General features: G+C 41.6%; 2 protein-coding genes across 2 annotated transcripts in view; both read left to right on the top strand.

The window, feature by feature from the left end:
* Window positions 1–1,985: 1,985 nt before the first annotated feature.
* surf4 (surfeit 4) lies at window positions 1,986–12,698 on the top strand. Its single transcript, XM_061927149.2, has 6 exons — window positions 1,986–2,287; window positions 6,086–6,272; window positions 9,024–9,100; window positions 9,175–9,218; window positions 9,303–9,489; window positions 12,300–12,698. The coding sequence occupies exons 1-6, from the start codon at window positions 2,240–2,242 to the stop codon at window positions 12,564–12,566; spliced, it is 810 nt and encodes a 269-aa protein (XP_061783133.1). The 5' UTR covers window positions 1,986–2,239; the 3' UTR covers window positions 12,567–12,698.
* Window positions 12,699–16,645: 3,947 nt separating this feature from the next.
* The window catches only part of ass1 (argininosuccinate synthase 1), a 97,573-nt gene continuing 92,896 nt past the window's right edge, over window positions 16,646–21,322 (top strand). Inside the window, exons 1-2 of the mRNA XM_061926658.1 lie at window positions 16,646–16,758; window positions 17,380–17,496. Of these exons, the coding sequence (XP_061782642.1) occupies window positions 16,660–16,758; window positions 17,380–17,496 (216 nt within the window). The 5' untranslated portion in view covers window positions 16,646–16,659. The remainder of the gene's footprint in view (window positions 16,759–17,379; window positions 17,497–21,322) is intronic.

The following is a 21,322-nucleotide window of genomic DNA, read 5'->3' as shown; positions in this document are numbered from 1 at the left end:
TCCTGCGACACTCAAAGCAGATGCATTTCCAACGATAAAGTCAAAGAAATCTGCTGCCAGACCCCCATTGAATCTGCCGGAGTGTGTGAGCAATTCAGGGACAAAGGGCCTCGGTAGCACGGCAAGCGATGGCGGCAGTTTGTTCCCGCAGACGAGCGAGCTAAACCCCCTATCGACCCTAGCTTCCCTGGCCTGCTGACATCAACTCCAAAACTGGACAGATCAGCTTTCAGGAAAAGAGCGCGGATGAGGGTATGTCTACAGAATATATTAATTGATGAAAATTGGGTTGTCTGCACTCTCAAAGTGCATGTTGTTGCCAAATGTATTTTGTATGCTGTAAACCTAGTTCATAGTTGTTAGTTTCCTTTAATGCCAAACAAACACATACAAATCGTTGGTTAGAAGGCGATCGCCAAATTCGTCCTCGCTTTCTCCCGTGTCGCTGGCTGTCGTGTCGTTTTCGTCGGTTTCGCTTGCATACGGTTCAAACTGATATGGCTCAATAGCTTCAGTTTCTTCTTCAATTTCGTTTTCGCTACCTGCCTCCACACTAGTGATGGGTCCGGCAACACCGATGCATCGGCGCATGCGTCGAGCTCATAGAGCGAAACCCTGTGTCGGTGCGCATACCGCTTTTAGAAAGTCACGTGACCGATCATGAGCTGTTTTGGTCACGTGACCGATACGCGAACTGTGTCGCACTCCCTCCTCCTCTGTGCCCTGTGAGCGGGTCTTTTCTACAGCCGGAGAAATAATAACTAAGAAGAGACGACTGAAGTGTTGATAACAACCAAACTTAACCCCCCCCCCCCCCCCCCCCCCCCCCCCTCTATATCCCACACCCCGGATTGTAAATAATGTAAATAATTCAATGTATATACTCTGATGATTAACTTGTGTGATGACTGTATTATGATGTTAGTATATATCTGTATCATTAATCAATTTAAGTGGACCCCGACTTAAACAAGTTGAAAAACTTATTGGGGGGTTACCATTTAGTGGTCAATTGTACGGAATATGTACTTCACTGTGCAACCTACTAATAAAAATCTCAATCAATGAAAGAAATCGTCTAAAATTGAATACGTTGGAAAAACTTTTTTTTTTTTAATAAAAATGTGTAAAAAATTAATTTAAAAAAATCCCAGTCCACAAGCATCCTCATTCAAAACACATTCTCTTAGATTTCCATGTTATTATACATGTTCACATTTGTTATTGACTGTATCTAAAAAAGATAAAAATATATTTTTATTTAAATGAAGATATGAAATAATACTAAATGAAATACAATGACTTGGTTTATATTATTGTATATACTAGGTCATAAAATCAGTGTCAGTTGAGTCGGTCCATAGGTTGCCTGTAGGGATTTTTAATGTCCAGCAGATGTCAGTATTTAGTGACACAGTATCAATACAGTTTTGCAATGTGTCGAAACGCTTCATGACGCCTCATCAACCCATCACTACTCCACACTACAACCATCCGTTTCAATACATTCGTAATCTGTTGAATGGCTTAAGCCGCTGAAATCCGAGTCTGAATCCGAGCTAATGTCGCTATAGCTTGCTGTTCTTTCCGCCATGTTTGTTTGTGTTGGCTTCACTATGTGACGTCACAGGAAAATGGACGGGTGTTTATAACGAAGGTTAAAATCAGGCACTTTGAAGCTTTTTTTAGGAATATTGCGTGATGGGTAAAATTTAGAAAAAAAACTTCGAAAAATATAATAAGCCACTGGGAACTGATTTTTAATGGTTTTAACCATTCTGAAATTGTGATAATGTTCCCATTTAACGAGCAGCATTACTCGCTAAGTCCATGCGCCATGTTTGAGACTGTATTGTAAGCTGGCGTAAAAAAAAAAAAAAAAAAAAAAAAAAGTTGCAAAAACACGCCTGTTCACACGAGTTAGGTGTCAAACTATTGAAAATAGCGAGGAGGTTCGGTCGACGTGGCATACAGCGGTTGCAGAAGCGTGTCGAGGAGGAGGGGGACTGGCCGTCTGGGCTTCCTGGCTCGTCAAAACACGGTGCATTGTGGGGCGGAGGCGGCCTTTCTCTCGGTGTCCACATACTGGCAAGAAGCGGTACTCGGCACGTCTTCCAAGTAAATAGCGTTAACAGGAGGGGAGGAAGAGTCTCCGCGTACGCGGCAACCAAAAGAACAGCGCACTCGTTCAGGGCCTTGTTGTTACTATCATTGCTAATTATCCGTTTACTCCGCAAACATGGGGCAGGATGATCTCATGAACAAGGCCGAAGACGTGGCAGACCAGGCAAGTTGAATATTAGCATCACACTTCTTACCTTTTAGCATGCTAGCTGCCGGCTACCGTGTCGTATTATGTCTTCATAAAAAAAAAAAAGAAAAAGGAAGACACCCCGTTTGGTGTGTACTTTCTGACAGCGCGGTGTGTTCATTAGCATGACAAATAAGTTGTCATCCACCGCCCCTTCGGCCGCCGTGTTGCTTTCACTTTGGCTAGTGAGCCTGGACATAGACGGTGTCAAGCACCATGGAACCAAGTTATAGTCTGTATCAACAGGTATAAGTGCTGCGCATGCGCTCTAGGTAGCGCCTTTTATATAGTATTACGCTACCGTAAAGCTTGGCAGCATAGAGACTCGTTTATTGCACAAACTTTATTAGAGGGATCAAGATCCCATTACGTCGTGTTATATACCTCTCAGCTCAATGTTTTACTCAATTCATATTCTACTTTATTCTCTTTTAATATTCTTGGGGTCGATTTTACAGAGGAATTTCCAAATGTGGCTATTTTAAGTATACATAGGGCCTATTTGGATTGGCTCCCATTTTGACCATTCATGCCTCACGCAGCAGCCATAGAGGGGAGTTGGTGAAAGCTGATTGGCTGACAGGGTCTGGCAGTGCTGACGTGGACTCTGTAGTGGGCGGGGCTAATCCTGTAGTAATGCTCAAAACAAATAGAACTAATAGTACTTTATTGATTCCTTCAGTAGGGTTCCCTCATTTAAATTACAATTCCAGAAGCAGTGTACAGGATTGAGATATAATTTCTTTAACAGTGCTTTTTTATTGGTTTCACATTCACATTAACAACAAATTAAAACCCTCTTCATCCCCCTACCCCTGCTGTCACTCAACACAAAAACAAAAGTAAGAGTACAAAAGTACCCAGAGTAAAAAAGAAAAAAAAGTCAATACAAGGCACTTGAGACAAAGAAATAAAAAAATGTCAATACAAGGCACTTGAGACAAAGTCATTGAAAGCTGAAACACACTGTAGAAGCAGCATGACAAGGCCTGAAACGTCGGCAGTCATATTTAGGTACATGTTTAGGGCTATTCCTGCACTTGTGTAGAGGATTGGTCAAAAAAGGTCTCCACACTTTAAAAAAAACTTGTTTTCAGAGCCCCGTAATTCATATCTTATTTTCCAATCCAATCCACTTCATTTATATAGCACATTTAAACAACAAAATGTTTCCAAAGTGCTGCACAACAATATTAAACACAATTAAAAACAATATAAAATAAGTATGATTAAAAACAATTTTAAAGGGTAAAACCAATTAAAACAGTAAATAGAAATCAAAATTTTAAAAACACAGAGGACCACACAACTCACGTAGTGTTAAAAGCCAGAGAATAAAAGTGGGTCTTAAGACGAGACTTAAAACACTCCACTGTGGGAGCAGTTCGAACATGGAGGGGCAGAGTGTTCCAGAGCTTAGGGCCGACCACAGAGAAGGCCCTGTCTCCCCTGGTTTTAAGTCTTATTTTCTCAAGCTTCAGGTCCCTTTATCCAGTGGGAGACTAAGGGTGGGACAGCCTCCTTCCACTTCAACAATATCAGGCGGCGTGCAAGGAGTGTCGTAAAGGCAATCATTTTGTGACCCCCTACAGGTAGCTCCATCCCTTCAGGAATGATTCCAAATACAGAAATGAAAGGGTTTGGATCAATTTGAATTGTCAAGACCGTGGAGAGTGCTTCGAAGATGGATTTCCAGTACCCCTTTAGCTTTAGATAGAATTAAAAAAAAAAAAAGTTAGTAATGGAGGTATAAATGGAAATAAAATAGAAAATTAGAAAATATAACAATAAGAATACAAATAAAAAGTAACATCCATTCATCCATCCATTTTCTACCGCTTATCCCTTTCGGGGGGTGCTGGAGCCTATCTCAGCTGCAATCGGGCGGAAGGCGGGGTACACCCTGGACAAGTCGCTACCTCATCGCAGGGCCAACACAGATAGACAGACAACATTCACACTCACATTCACACACGAGGGCCAATTTAGTGTTGCCAATCAACCTATCCCCAAGTGCATGTCTTTGGAGGTGGGAGGAAGCCGGAGTAACCGGAGGGAACCCACGCAGTCACGGGGAGAACATGCAAACTCCACACAGAAAGATCCCGAGTAGGGATGTCCGATAATGGCTTTTTTTGCCGATATTCCGATATTGTCCAACTCTTAATTACAGATACCGATATCAACCAATACCGATATACAGTATATAGTCGTGGAATTAACACATTATTATGCCTAATTTTTTTGTGATGCATTAAACAATGTAACAAGGTTTTCCAAAATAAATCAACTCAAGTTATGGAAAAAAGTGCCAACATGGCACTGCCATATTTATTATTGAAGTCAAATTTAACATGCCTCAAAACAGCAGCTTTAAATGTGGGACATGCTCTCCCTGAAATAATCCTGATACCCACTACAACTATGAGAAACACTGTTAACTTTGACTTTCACAAAGTGCTTTTTTTTTTTTTTTTTTAAACATGCCTCAAAACAACATCTACATAAACAATGAAGTCACACAGCTTCAGTCCAAAGTATACTATAAACTGGGCTCAATCTGCCCTGTTCTTAATGTATTTGTATGAGTAACAAAAATGTGCAAATAAAAACAAGAAAGGCACAAAAATAAAAAACTGCTTCAGTCTAGACTAGTAGATAACACAGCCATCCTTTTAAAGTGCATGAACATTACTAAAACTGCTTCAGTCTAGACTAGTAGAAAACACAGCAATCCTTTAAAGTGCATGGGGAAAACGGCACAAAACATAAATAAAACAGCTTCACTCAGTCCAGACTATTAGTCTATTTGTGCAACAGATGAAGCTCAAAGAGTGGGCTAATTCTTTTTCTCCTTGTCATCACGTGTGAGAGGTAGATTTTTCTGAATGAAAACAAGCATCTGCAAGGGGTTCTGGGTATTTGTTCTGTTTTGTTACGGTGGGGATGTTCTCCCGAAATGTGTTTGTCATTCTTGTTTGGTGTGGGTTCACAGTGTGGCGCATATTTGTAACAGTGTTAAAGTTGTTTATACGGCCACCCTCAGTGTGGCCTGTATGGCTGTTGATCAAGTATGCTTGCATTCGCCAGTGCGTGTTTCAACACGTAGATAGTATGTGACTGGGCCAGTATGCAAAGGCAGCGCCTTTAGTACATCTTCCTGCGTCCGTGTACACAGCGGCGCTTTAGAAAGTCACAAATTTTACTTTTGGGAACCGATACCGATAATCTTGAAACCGATACCGATAATTTCCGATATTACTTTTTAAAGCATTTATCGCCGATATTATCGGACATCCCTAATCCCGAGCGCAGGATCGAACCCAGTACCTTCGTATTGTGAGGCAGACACACTAACCCCTCTTCCACCGTGCAATGAGAATAAAAATATAACAGTAAAAATAAGAATATAACAAGAGAAACTAGGCAGTACACTAGGCAAGTCACAGCACTGTTATTTTGAAGCCAATTACACTTTAATTAAATGGACACTATAGTACTTTCTTGAGTTGTTGACCTCAAAAAAACTACAGGTGGTGGGACATTAATTTCAGCTAACTTTGTAACAATTTGTACAAAAAAAGGGAGCGAAGCAGGACCAACTGGTTCTCCCAGGTTCCGGTTGAACTATCAGCTTTGTCTTTGAAAGCTTGACATAATTTGGGAAGCCTGCCCAACCCCAAGCCAGAAATTCATGCATGCACAATTCCGACCTTGTTTGCAGCACACATAAAGACAATTGTATTCTTCCCTCCCCACCCTCCTGTCGCACAGTTCCTGCGAGTCACCAAACAGTACCTGCCTCACCTGGCACGTCTCTGTCTCATCAGCACCTTCCTGGAGGACGGCATCCGCATGTGGTTCCAGTGGTACGAGCAGCGGGACTACATCGAGGCTACGTGGAGCTGCGGCTACTTCCTGGCCACGTGCTTTGTGCTCATTAATCTATTAGGGCAGCTCGGTGAGTTACCTGGTTACCGTGGATAGCGCCTGAAGGTTGTTTTTTTTAAATTCATGCCACTGTAGATAGTGTCAAGCAAATGTCAGGTTTGAGACCTTAAAGGGGAACATTATCACAATTTCAGAAGGGTTAAAACCATTAAAAATCAGTTCCCAGTGGCTTATTTTATTTTTCAAAGTTTTTTTCAAAATTTTACCCATCACGCAATATCCCTAAAAAAAGCTTCAAAGTGCCTGATTTTAACCATCGTTATATACACCCGTCCATTTTCCTGTGACGTCACACAGTGATGCCAATACAAACAAACATGGCGGGTAGAACAGCAAGGTATAGCGACATTAGCTCGGATTCAGACTCGGATTTCAGCAGTTTAAGCGATTCAACAGATTACGCATGTATTGAAACGGATGGTTGTAGTGTGGAGGCAGGTAGCGAAAACGAAATTGAAGAAGAAACTGAAGCTATTGAGCCATATCGGTTTGAACCGTATGCAAGCAAAACCGACGAAAACGACACGACAGCCAGCGACACGGGAGAAAGCGAGGACGAATTCGGCGATCGCCTTCTAACCAACGATTGGTATGTGTTTGTTTGGCATTAAAGGAAACTATGAACTAGGTTTACAGCATATGAAATACATTTGGCAACAACATGCACTTTGAGAGTGCAGACAGCCCAATTTTCATCAATTAATATATTCTGTAGACATACCCTCATCCGCTCTCTTTTCCTGAAAGCTGATCTGTCCAGTTTTGGAGTTGATGTCAGCAGGCCAGGGAAGCTAGGGTCGATATTTTTCTATGCCATCTCTGTCGTAGCATAGCTTTCGTCAGTAAAGTGTGCGGAACAAACGTCCAATTTCTTGCCACTTTCGCATCTTTGGGCCACTTGTGCAACTTGAATCCGTCCCTGTTCGTGTTGTTACACCCTCCGACAACACACCGACGAGGCATGATGTCTCCAAGGTACGGAAAACAGTCGAAAAAACGGAAAATAACAGCTGATTTGACTCAGTGTTTGAGAAAATGGCGGATTGCTTCCCGATGTGACGTCACGTTGCGACGTCATCGCTCCGAGAGCGAATAATAGAAAGGCGTTTAATTCGCCAAAATTCACCCATTTAGAGTTCGGAAATCGGTTAAAAAAATATTTGGTCTTTTTTCTGCAACATCAAGGTATATATTGACGCTTACATAGGTCTGGTGATAATGTTCCCCTTTAATTTGAACATATCAAATAGTTGTATGCATAGTTTTAAACTGAGACTATTTACTACAAGTAATTCATATTACTGTATAATATGATAACAAATAATGTATAGATCATTCAGTGACATGGTTGTCATCTCTTTCTTTACTATCATTTTTCTGCATGCTACTCTAAAAGTTTGCCAATAGCACTACTTTTGCTTAAAGCCCACCGCAATGCAATGTCAGTAATGTATAACTATGATTACATCAGTGCCTAATTTGGTCTCAAAATAATGCTGACAATATATCGTTCATCGGGAATAATTTGTGGGTCAATATATCGTCATTGGCTCAGATCTAATGATACCACTTCAACTGTGAATTATTTGTGTTGTGGTGTTACTGGTAAAGATTATCACGAGGGTTGCGCTGAATCAATCAGTCGCCTATCAGCATTGGCCGATTTCCTTGAAAAGGTACGTGATCAGCCAATGCCGATTAAGGCTTTTCAATGCAGTTCACAAAGGCTGATCCTTGCTGGCTGATACTTTATTTTTATTGTGTATTTCCATACACAGTCTGGAGCCAATCCTCTAATGCAGCAAATACACTGCATTTTATATTACTATCACTGGAGAACGAGGCCAAACATGTTTTACCAAGTAAGATGAGGCGCAGACAGGAAGGCATGCGTATCGCTAAGCTATCTTGTAAACTTTGAGATGTCTACATGTAACAGCAGAAATGTAACAGGAATTTAAGAAATAGATTAATAAGAATCTAGAGAGAATATAATAGAACAGCAGCTGTTGTGCTCTGTTGATGTGTGTAGCAGCCAGGTTACACATAAGGTGAGGGCAGATCAATACATATATTGATACTGTCAATGCCAAGGCTAGTATCAGTATTTGATCAATTTATATTTATATTTTTATTAACAAAAAATCATTTTTTTTGTCGTCTTTTTAAAATTTGTAAATAAATAGAATAAGACCCTGGATATAGGAGGACATTGTGGGCAGTAACCAAAAGGATTTAAAAGAGTAGTTTTGTTACGTTATTGTGTACTATTGACTTTGTTTTGCTCAAACAATGGTATGTAATAAGAGACTAGGAAACTAGTTAAATATTCGGTTATTGTTACACTTTCAACAGCACTAACCATAAATAAATAATTTATTACATGTAATTGGTATCGGATGATCTCACTCATCTGACACCCACCCCTAATAATTACAGCCACTTCGGTTCACTACCTGTTATTTATTTTCCCTGTGAATGGGTACAAAAAGAGACATCTATTTGTTTTCAAGTGGTCATATACGCTGTCAAATTAAAGGCAAAGTATAAGATCATGTATATAATTTTAAATCGTTTCCACGCTTTTGTTCAGAGCTCATTGTGCCTTTTCCAATAATAACTTTCTTCAGGTTCCTGATTGGCTAAAATTGTGTTTGTTTGAGGGGCTAGCTTGAATGCATTTCTTTGTGGATGGATTTTTGAGGAAAATGTCAGATTATATTCTTTTAATATCCATTTGCATTGCTGTGTATCCAAACAGGTGCTTGTATCCTCATCCTCAGTAGAAATTTTGTACAGTATGCCTGCTTTGGATTATTTGGCATCATTGCGCTACAGGTGAGCATAATAGTAAGTGTATTGTGAATGAATGTAGCTGTTTCTAATCTAATCTTTTTGTATCGCCCCACCAGACTATTGCCTACAGCATTTTATGGGACGTAAAATTTTTGATGAGGTCGGTAACACAGGTCTAAACTATTTATCAAAATATTGTAGTTTTTTTCTCAGCTGAGAGTCCTTTTCCTTCTCTTCCAATCAGAAACCTCGCCCTGGGAGGCGGTCTCCTCCTGCTGCTGGCTGAGTCTCGTTCGGAAGGAAAGAGCATGTTTGCTGGAGTGCCGTCCATGGGGGAGAGCTCGCCGAAGCAGTACATGCAGCTGGGCGGGCGGTTACTGCTGGTCCTTATGTTCATGTCTCTGGTCCATTTTGACACCAGCTTCATCTCTGTGAGTACCGGCACGTTTATTACACAATGTGTCATTCTAAGTGGCAGAAATGTATTAGAAAGTATCCAGTATTAGATATGTTCACATCGTTTAATTTACTGCATCATGTCTTTAATGTAATACATTATTGTGACCACTAAGTGTTGCCAAAACACAAATTAACACTCCACTTCCAAAGCATAAAACTGTCAAAGTTAGTGTTTTTCTTACATAGCATTGTTCTCTTGAGTAATTTCACTTGATCAAACCTTTCCAAACATTCCACACTACAAAATAATAAAAGTATGAACCGTATTTTCCGGACTATCAAGCACACTGGGATATAAGCCGCACCTACTAAATTTTGAAAGAATAATATATTTTCCATATATTTTCTATAGCCGCAGACATGTATTTTATGAAATAAGTTTTTGACACAGAAATATTTTGTCAATGTTTATTTACATACCTAATTGTTTCCAAACAGTGTCTATAACACGGCAGTAAAACGGTTGATCAAACAAAACAGAAGCCATCGTCATGGACTCACTAGCTGCGGAAGACAGCTCTTCAATCAGCCTAACAAACTCAATATAATTCCACGGTGACGTTTTAGTGAATTTACGAAACCCAAACAATGCAAAAGGCATGCCACTGTAAGTTAATAATACTAACAAAGGCACTCGTAAATGTTAGGGATGTTCGATAATATCGGACTGCCGATAAATGCTTTAAAATGCAATATCGGAAATTATCGGTATCTGTTTCTAAATTATCTGTATCGGTTCCAAAAAGTAAAATGTATGACTTTTTAAAACGCTGCTGTGTACACGGACGTAGGTAGTAATACAGAGCGCCAATAAACCTTAAAGGCACTGCCTTTCCGTGCCGGCCCAGTCACATGATATCTCCGGCTTTTTACACACACAAGTGAATGCAATGCATGCTTGGTCACCAGCCATACAGGTCACACTGAGGGTGGCCGTATAAAGAACTTTGACACTGTTACAAATATGCGCCACACTGTGAACCCACACCAATCAAGAATGACAAACACATTTCGGGAGAACATCCGCATCGTAACACAACAGAACAAATACCGAGAACCCCTTGCAGCACTAACTCTTCCGGGACACTACCATATACACCCCCTACCCCGCCCCCACCCCGCCCACCTCAACCTCCTCATGCTCTCTCAGGGAGAGCATGTCCCAAATTCCAAGCTGCTGTTTTGAGGCATGTAAAAAAAAAAAAAGCACTTTGTGACTTCAATAATAAATATGGCAGTGCCATGTTGGCATTTTTTTCCCATAACTTGAGTTGATTTATTTTGGAAAACCTTGTTACATTGTTTAATGCATCCAGCGGGTCATCACAACAAAATTAGGCATAATAATGTGTTAATTCCACGACTGTATATATCGGTATCAGTTGATATCGGTATCGGTAATTAAGAGTTGGACAGTATCGGAATATCGGATATCGGCAAAAAAGCCATTGTCAGACATCTCTACTTACCTACCATTGTTCCCTTGAGTAATTTCACGTGATCGAACCTTTCCAAACATTCCACACTACAAAATAATAAAAGTATGAACCGTATTGTCCGAACTGTCGAGCACACTGGGATATAAGCCGCACCCACTAAATTTTAGAAGAAAAATATATTTTCCATATATTATATATAGCCGCAGACATGTACTTTATGAAATAAGTTATTGACACAGAAATATTTTGTCAATGTTTATTTACATACCTAATTGTTTCCAAACAGTGTCTATAACACGGCAGTAAAATGGTTGATCAAACAAAACAGAAGCCATCGTCATGGACCCACAAACTCAATATAATTCCACAGTGGCGTTTTAGTGAATTTACGAAACCGAAACCATACAAAAAGAATGCCACTGTAAGTTAATAATACTAAGGAAGGCACTCGCAAATGTGTAAGCATATTATTAAAGTCACTTGCTTTATTACATTACGACAGCATGTACTGATGTGCATGAAAACACACCTACAGACATCACACATGGGAATGTTTATTAAGTAAAAATAGTTTGTTATATTGTGTTAAAGTACCAATGATTGTCACACACACTAGGTGTGGCGAAATTATTCTCTGCATTTGACCCATCACCCTTGATCACACCCTGAGAGGTGAGGGGAGCAGTGGGCAGCGCCCGGTAATCATTTTTGGTGATTTAACCCCCAATTCCAACCCTTGATGCTGAGTGCCAAGCAGGGAGGTAATGGGTCCCAATTTTATAGTCTTTGGTATGACTCGGCCAGGGTTGGAACTCACGACCTACCGATCTCAGGGCGGACACTCTAACCACTAGACCACTGAGTAGGTAAATGTTGCTGGGAATAATAAATATATAAATCCATATGTCTAGAATTGCTATGGACGGCTAGAAGACCAAACTCTGTGTAAACAGAAGAGCAATGCAGCACTGCAGAACTGTACAAAATATGGCATCATAGCACAAACAGTTGCTTTGTTTTTTAAAGGTGTTTGCATTTTGACTGTCAGTGAAGAAAAATCCCTAAATTAGCCGTCCCGTTTTATATGGCGCAGAGTTCAAAGCCTGGGAAAAAAGTAACGGCTTATAGCCTGGAATTTACGGTACTATGATTCCTGCTGATATCGCATCGGGTTAATATCGTAATCAGCCAACATCTCTATCGTATTGGAAGTGCAAAAGTCGTATCGGGACAATCCAAGTACCGGTAATGAGAATCCAGAAAATTGCATTATTTTTCTAATACATTCTATGGCTATCATCCTTATTTTCCTTTTAACATTACCAGTTTCCTACCCTCCCCAGATCCTGCAGAACCTGGTGGGCACCGCCCTCATCATCCTGGTGGCTATCGGCTTCAAGACCAAGCTGGCGGCGCTGACCCTGGTCCTGTGCCTCTTCGCCATGAACATCTACTTCAACGCCTTCTGGAACATCCCCGCCTACAAGCCTATGCACGACTTCCTCAAGTACGACTTCTTCCAGACCACATCGGTCATCGGCGGCCTGCTGCTGGTGGTGGCCCTCGGGCCCGGCGGCGTGTCCATGGATGAGAAAAAGAAAGAGTGGTAGGCAAACAAATAAAACGCGAATCACACAGCACCACTAACTTACCCCCCCATACCAACTGGGACTGAAAGACCCCCCTCTCTGCTGGTTCACCTGGATACACAGGGTTTACTTCATATAAATACTTTTTTTTTTTTTTTAAATATTTTTTGTTGTTGTTGCCCAAAACCATAAATATTGCTCCACCTCACAACTTCTATTTTGGTTATATACTTTACAAACCCTCCAGTCAACCATCATTCTAAGCTGTCCTGTGTGAGCCAACTATATCATATTTTATTGTTGTTATCGTTGATGAATCTTCATACGTTGTGACAAAGATGCAGTTTGCCACCCTGGATGCCAATCACGTGGTCTTTCTTGAGGTGTAGCAGCATATCGTTAATGAGAGTCGGGGGCCCAGGGGCACTTATTTGACAGCGTCTCACTTCCACACTCTCCTCCAGCCTTCCATTTAGCTGTGCACCCTCAAAGTAAACTTTGACAGGCAACCCACGTTAGACGGGTGTGCGTTGGTTACTCAGTGGTGGATTGTCATCTTCCATTTTGAAAATCACAACACAGCTGTTAGAGCCAGGACTCGTCATCGGGCGCATTGAACGCCGAACCAGTGAACTTGTTTGATGGGGTGTAACAGGTAGGGGGGAGGCTGTGTGTATGTCTTTGTGAAACGCCATATTACGCGATCTAGGAACGCAAAGAGGACTAAGCAGAGTCACGCCAACTTTTGTTTTTTTTGTCTCTGCTTCGTGCTCTTTGCCTTGGAAAATAAAATATTCTGTGTATTGACTTTCAGAAGTTTATATTGTATTTTTGATTCTTTTTTTTTTCAATTTGGAGGTTCATGTCAGAAAATAAAATAAAAATTAAACAGTGAGAGTGACTTTCTCCTTTTCAGATAACTTTTTCCAAATTGTTTGAGGTCGGGAATAAAATTAAATGCCCGCCCGCATTAGAAAGTTTAGGGCCTGGGTCTCAAAGTCAAGGCCCACGGGCCAGATCTGAATTATCTATGGCCCCCGGGATGATATTTGAATAGTATTGGAAGCGTCCCGTAGGCCTCAGCCACCTGCTACTGTTTTGCACGCACCAATACTCCATTCCCCACAATGCAACGGTAGCCTGCAAACTCACTAAAGCGCCGCAAGTGGGCCTCGACTTCATTATTCATCAGCATTCAGGGCAGATGTCAACTTTCAGCAACCCCCTTCCCTACTAATGGCTAAACGGAAGGTGGACGGTGAGAACAGGAGGTTTCAAGCCAGGTGGGAGGCAGAGTACATGTTCACGGAGGTAAAAGGCAATCCTGTGTGGAGAAAGTGTGGCTGTAATGAAGGAATATAATCTAAGAACTTAAGGCACTATGGAACGTCTAAGAAAAAAGGCTACAGAAGGTGGAAGAATTAAAATGAAGTAATAAAAGTCCTGGCAGGCTCTGTTCACAAAAGCCACATCACAAAGCTATGGTGTCGTTTTGATAACTGACACCATGTTTAATTATAATTGTAATATTTCAATGATGATAAATTAATGTGTTGTGGCAGTATGCGGATTTCACCACTTTGTAGAAACAATCTGTTGCTTTTCCAAACCTTTTTAAAAAACTGCCAACGTTCGAATGCTGAACAGGAAGTGCTTAAAGTTTGATGGCTTTGTAAAAATCCTGAGACAAAGTCGTAAGTTCATTGTGTTCTTCATGGTGTTTTTGAAACTGCACTCATTTTTTCCTCAGTTTTCAATTTACGTCAAATGTTTTGCAAAGAGGTTTATTTGTAGTATGTACATTTTCAGAATGTACTTGTTATATTTTTGGCCAAAAGGGAGACAGAAAATAATCTGAAATTGTCTTTATTTTTAAGTTGTTATGCCATGATTTTACCAGTCCGGCCCGCGTGGGAATAGATGTTCCTTCATGCGGCCCATGAGCTAAAATAAGTTTGACACCCCTGGTTTAGGACTACACAAAAATGTGTAAAATGATTATTTTGCAGCCATTGATTACATCTTCAAGACATATTTTTATGACCTCTGCAGCCTTGCTAGGTGACTTGACTTTACAGTTTATAACCACATCTGCATAATTTTGGCATCTGGTTGCTGGGCAACACAAAGGCAAGTCATTTACAAAACGGCTAAATAACAGTGGACCGACTATTGACCCTTGGGGTATTCCCTTTTCATTATTTGGTAACATTTTATAATAAGTACGCACTACCTAGCAATATTTCCAGCATGAATACTCATTAGTATGCAGTTTAAAAACAGTTATAAATATAAGCAGTTAGTAAATATCTGAATACTCAATATGTAAGTGTGTATAAATGTCTAGAGATTATCGAGTCTCATTTATGTGGACTTTCTAAATGATCTAACCATTGACTATACCTACAATGTGGAAATGCTGAATAAATCCTTTTTAAAGTATAAATATGCAACGATTAAAAGTTTTTATAGTTGATCATAATGCGGTAATCAGGACAACTGTTACTGCACACTAATGAGTATCAATGTTGGAAATGTGCTTTATTAATTAAGAATTTGGGATTTATTAATGCTTAATAGTCTGTACTTATATTATCTAGAAAATATGGCATAACTTCATTAAACTTAACACACTGTTCTCTGCTGTAGTGATAGGACTCAATCCAACCAACCGCTCATTTCGAAAAATTACAAAACCCAAAACCAGTGAAGTTGGCACGTTGTGTAAATCGTAAATAAAAACAAAATACAATGATTTGCAAATCCTTTTCAACTTATATTCAATTGAATAGACTGCAAAGACAAGATACTTAACGTTCGAACTGGAAAACTTTTGTTATTTTTTGCAGATATTAGCTCATTTGGAATTTGATGCCTGCAACATGTTTCAAAAAAGCTGGCACAAGTGGCAAAAAAGACTGAGAACGTTGAGGAATGCTCATCAAACACTTATTTGGAACATCCCACAGGTGAACAGGCTAATTGGGAACAGGTGGGTGCCATGATTGTCGCACAGTTTAAGAACAACATTTCTCAAACAGCTATTGCAATGAATTTAGGGATTTCACCATCTACGGTCCGTAATATCAAAAGTTTCAGAGAATCTGGAGAAATCACTGCACGTAAGCGATGATGTTACAGACCTTCGATCCCTCAAGCGATACTGCATAAAAAAAGCGACATTGGTGTGTAAAGGATATCACCACATGGGCTCGGGAACATTTCAGAAAACCACTGTCAGTAACTACAGTTCGTCGCTACATCTGTAAGTGCAAGTTAAAACTCTACTATGCAAAGCGAAAGCCATTAATCAACAACACCCAGATACGCCGCCGGCTTCGCTGGGCCCGAACTCATCTAAGATGGACTAGTGCAAAGTGGAAAAGTGTTCTGCGGTCTGACGAGTTCTTATTTCAAATTGTTTTTGGAAACTGTGGATGTGGTGTCCTCCGGAACAAAGAGGAAAAGAACCATCCGGATTGTTATGGGTGTGAAGTTCAAAAGCCAGAATCTGTGATGGTATGGGGGTGTATTAGTGCACAGAGCATGGGTAACTTACACATCTGTGAAGGCACCATTAATGCTGAAAGGTACATACAGGTTTTGGAGCAACATATGTTGCCATCCAAGCAACGTTATCATGGACGCCCCTGCTTATTTCAGCGAGACAATGCCAAGCCACGTGTTACAACAGCGTGGCTTCATAGTAAAAGGGTGTGGGTACTAGACTGGCCTGCCTGTAGTCCAGACCTGTCTCCCATTGAAAATGTGTGGCGCAATATGAAGCCTAAAATACCACAACGGAGACCTCGGACTGTTGAACAACTTAAACTGCACATCAAGCAAGAATGGGAAAGACTTCCACCTGAAAAGCTTCAAAAATTGGTCTCTTCAGTTCCCAAACGTTTAGTGAGTGTTGTTAAAAGGAAAGAACAGTGGTAAAAATGCCCCTGTGCCAACTTTTTTGCAATGTGTTGCTGCCATTAAATCCTAATTTAATGATTATTTGCAACTGACAACTGTCAGCAGGTTGAACTTGATCAGTTGGGTTCTTCCTACAAATGAAAGGAATGCAAGTGACGTCACAAGCAGCGGGCCAATCGGATTGGAGTGGATGGCTCTTGCTCCGCTGTTGACAAATCACGCCATCCTGACCGACAAGCTAACATTCTCCGAGCTCTTCTCTCCGAACAGCGGCATTTTGGGAAGTTGTGTAAGTATATCTTACAATTATTGCAATCAAATGTAGATGTAATTGCTTCAAATTACAGCGGCACCTGCCAACAAGCCGAATGCATTTCGTGTCGACGTCACCACAAATAATGCGCGTGACAAAAGGATAATTTGGCGGTTAGCGCGTTTCCTTTTTTGTTGGCGTTTTACGACTGAGAAAACACCATCACCTGTGTGTTTTACTATTTTTAGAACCCGCTGTGGCATCTTTAAGAGCAGCCACATACTGTAAAAAATGGGTTAGAACCTCCAAAAATCGAGTAACATTTGATTAAAAGCTTGCTTGTAGTGATGCATTTGAAACGCTCCAAAAATGTGGGAATTTCAAATGTTCCCCCACAAAGCATTGCTGTCTGACTGACAAAGTTGCTTTTTAAAAAGAGAAATAAAATACAACCTGTTGATTGCAGTGCTTTCTGTTTATTTACTCACTTTTTGCCATTTTAAAACAGTTTATTACCACTTATGTGTTTAGGTTTTGTGAGAACATCAGTGCATGAGCTGGAAAAGCTTGTTGCTCTTGAATGTCAGATAACGAATACCCAGTACAAGTAAGTTACACATTGACTGTCTAACTGATGTTTTCTCTCTGTGGGGTTAGGAACAAGACGCCATCATGTCTAAAGGTACAGTGATCCTGGCCTACAGTGGCGGACTGGACACTTCCTGTATTCTGGTGTGGCTCAAGGAGCAGGGCTATGATGTCATAGCTTACATGGTAAGTTTTAGGGAAGTGTATTTGCTTATCTTGCCACTCAGCTGTTTTCAGATGTTGTGTGTTCCTCATTTGTTGGCACAACAATAGCACTTAACCCCACAATAATGCCACTGATGACTAGCAGGATTTTTTTTGTAGGGGCGGGCAACTGCATAATAGGCACATTTTCCTATACAGTAGCAGTGTACCCCTCAAATCTCAGCAACAATTTCATCATAAATTGTCAACAAACATATACAATGATATAGAAAGAAAACTTGCATAAACAGTGGAAACTCGATTTACGGACTTAATTGGTTCATTAACAGGGTTAAAAAAAAAAGAAACAGTAGAATTGGCCCACAGATCGCTCCTCCTGATCTAGAGCCATCTAGAGCAGACCTGGGCAATTATTTTGACTCGGGGGCCAAATTTAGAGGAAAAAAATGTGTCTGGGGGCAGGTATATCTATTTTTTAGGAAAACTAATATAAAACCTCAAAATAAAGTCTGATTGAATGCTAAAAATGTTATGACAGACAGCCTTAAAAACGGAATTTTAAATTTTTCTATGAACGATAAAACCCTAAATACTGAGAACATATAAACGTCACACCCCCTCTCAATCGACATATTTTACAATCAAGCCAAATGCAACAAAAATGCAACAAACACAGCGAAATATGAACTTGAAGGGTAAAAAACAAAAAACATCTACAATCTGATATATCTGATACATCACTGAGCTTTCTTGTAAAAATCTTCTTCTGCGTCTGTCCCTGACACCTACATTTCAGGCTGGCCGCTGTGGAAACGCTCCCCACCCACACTGCTTGGTGCCTCGTCTGACCTACTGTGACGTAGATTACCATAGTCACTAGTAGGGTTGTATGGTGTACGGGTATTAGTATAGTACCGCGATACTAATGAATCATATTTGGTACCATACCGCCTCTGAAAAGTACCGGTCCGCCACACCCTAAGATTTTTTGTTAAAATAAAGTCAATAATGCAATTTTTTCCGGTCCCATATATTTAGAAAAGTACCGAAAAGTATCGAAATAATATTGTCATCGGGACAACACAAGTCACTAAAATATCATGCAAAAGCTCAGATTCCAACCATTGAAATACATTGTATAGTTCAGGGGTCGGCAACCTTTACCACTCAAAGAGCCATTTTGACCCGTTTCCACAAATTAAAGAAAACAATGGGAGCCACAAAACTCTTTTGAAATTTAAAATGAAATAACACTGCATACAAAGTTTTTTTTTGCTTTGTGCTATGTATAAACTAGGGGTCTCAGACAAGCGGCCCGCACCTTAATATGCATCCGCACCGTAACACAACAGAACAAATACCCAGAATCCCATGCATCCCTAACTCTTCCGGGCTACTTTATACACCCCCGCTACCACCAAAGCCCGCCACCCCAACCCTGCCCCCCCCACACATCAACAACACCCCCCACCCCCCGTGCGTAGATTGAGGTGGGTGGGGTTTGGTGGTAGCAGGGTGTGTAATGTAGCCCGGAAGAGTTAGGGATGCATGGGATTCTGGGTATTTGTTCTGTTGTGTTTATGTTGTGTTACGGTGTGGATGTTCTCCCGAAATGTGTTTGTCATTCTTGTTTGGTGTGGGTTCACAGTGTGGCGCATATTAGTAAGAGTGTTATAGTTGTTTATACGGCCACCGTCAGTGTGATCTGTATGGCTGTTGAACAAGTATGCCTTGCTGTCACTTAGTGTGTGAGCAGACGCCGCATACAAAATGTGACTGGGCCGGCACGCTGTTTCTTAGGTGAAAAAGCGGACGCGACGACAAAATGCAGTTCCATCACAGCACGCCCTCAATTTTGTTGTCTGGGTGAAAATCGGAGAATGTTTGCCCTGGGAGAGGCAGTGAAATCCGGAAGTCTCCCGGAAAAATCGGGAGGGTTGGCAAGAATGCAGCTGAGCCGCATCAGAGTGGTCAAAGAGCCGCATGCGACTCCCGAGCCGCGGGTTGCCGACCCCTGGTATAGTTTAACACTTATGGTAATTTGCAAACATCACTGCACATCATAATGGCAGCTACAGTTTCCATCTTAAAGATCTAAAAAAATTATTTGGGAATGTCCGGCGGGCCAGATTGAAAAGCTTAACGGGCCGCATGTGGCCCCCGGGCCTTAATTTGCCCATGTCTCCAGCCCTGACAAAGGCGATTCTCCTCTTGCCAAGTTGTTGCTTGCAGTTGTTGTTTTTGCCACGGCTTTAGCTATTGCTTCAGCAACGGTCTTCAGCACTTGGTCGTGCCGCCAGAGGTATCGACCCTTCCCCAGAGCTTTAGAGCAGCTGCTTAAGATGTGCTCCAGCGAGCCTTTCTTGGAACACAGCACACAGGCTGGAGAGTCATTCATGCCCCAGAGATGGAGATTGGCTGGGCTGGGTAGGACGTTGTAGACAGCTTGAACCATGAACTTAATGCGCTGAGGTTCTGCCAGCCTGATCTCAGACCAGATCACCTTCCTCTCCAGTGCACCCTCTCACCTTGTCCATGCTCCCTGCTGCTGCATGCCCACCATTCTGCTGGTTTGTTCCTCCTCAACCTCTGCACGCACCTCCTTCAGGACTAGCTGGCGTTTGTCCTTACCACGTGCCTTCTCGTAGCACGGCCTGTTGCCACAGTCTCAGCTGAGACTCAGCTACCTCCAGGCTTTCCTGAGCCCTCCACTTCCTGCCAGTTCGCACCACGATGCCCACTGATGCCACTTTAGTGTCCTTGGAGTCCCGATAGAGCAAAGCCTTTCTGGTGCGAGAAACCCTGAACTCCTCGTCCAAGCTGCTGAAAGGGAGCTGGAGCTTGTTGGTCTTCCCATACAGTGCTGTGCTGCACAGGCTGCGTGGAAAGCCCATCCATCGGCGGAGGTAGCTGCGGATCTTCCTTTCCAGCGTCTCCACTGTTGACAGAGGAACCTCATACACCAACAGAGGCCAGAGTACCAGAGTGACGCCATGCTGGTAAATCCACGCCTTAAACCGGCCAGGTAAATCAGACTTGTCTACAGCCGATAACCACGTCACCAGCTCCTTGAATGGTCGTTTGGATAGCTGCAGTATCCCTGAGACTACAGTCGAATACCTTGCCCAGGCTCTTGACCGGTTTCTCTGTGATAGATGGGATCGATTCATCCACGAAGAAGTGGAACTTGTCTGCCAGTTTTCCCTTCTTCAAAACCATCGCCCTAGATTTAGTTGGTTTAAAGCTCATTCTTGCCCAGGAGATGAGCTTTTCCAGGCCCTGGAGTATCCATCTTGCGCTTCAAATTTAGGTAAACATTTAAATAATAACCATTATTATCAATTGGGCACCCCCCCCCCCCCCCCCCCCCACGCCTTCACCACCGCTTGGTTCCCCTCGGGGTGATGGTCGGATGGCAGCGCTTCAAAGCAGCGGTCGCCTTCCAGGGCCCCGACTCCCCGCCCCTCTTTTGCGAGTTTGTCGTGATTAAATGTAACGTGTTTATGTGTGCATTGCATGGAGGTTTTTTCCCCACTCCAGACTAGGCCCCCTTAGGAGCCCAGTCTAAATTGTATTTTTTTACTCATCTTTTTCCCCAGCGTTTTACCTTTTTCCCATCTTTTACGGGGCGCCTTATGGCGACCCATCAGCGTTCCTGTTCTGTAACCCTGTACACCAGGGGTGGGCAATTCATTTTTACAGGGGGCCGCATAAGCAACCCGAGCACTGCTGGCGGGCCACACCGACAATATTTCAATTAAATTTTGCTCAATATTATTTTTGATATACCGTAAGATAAATAATAATAATAATTTCATTTAACCTAACTTAACTTTATACAAAAGCA

This window comes from Nerophis lumbriciformis, linkage group LG32 (assembly GCF_033978685.3).
Source record: "Nerophis lumbriciformis linkage group LG32, RoL_Nlum_v2.1, whole genome shotgun sequence".
Classification (NCBI taxonomy): Eukaryota; Metazoa; Chordata; class Actinopteri; order Syngnathiformes; family Syngnathidae; genus Nerophis; species Nerophis lumbriciformis.
The sequence above is the reverse complement of the archived record's forward strand: the minus strand, read 5'-3'. Positions and strand labels throughout refer to the sequence as shown.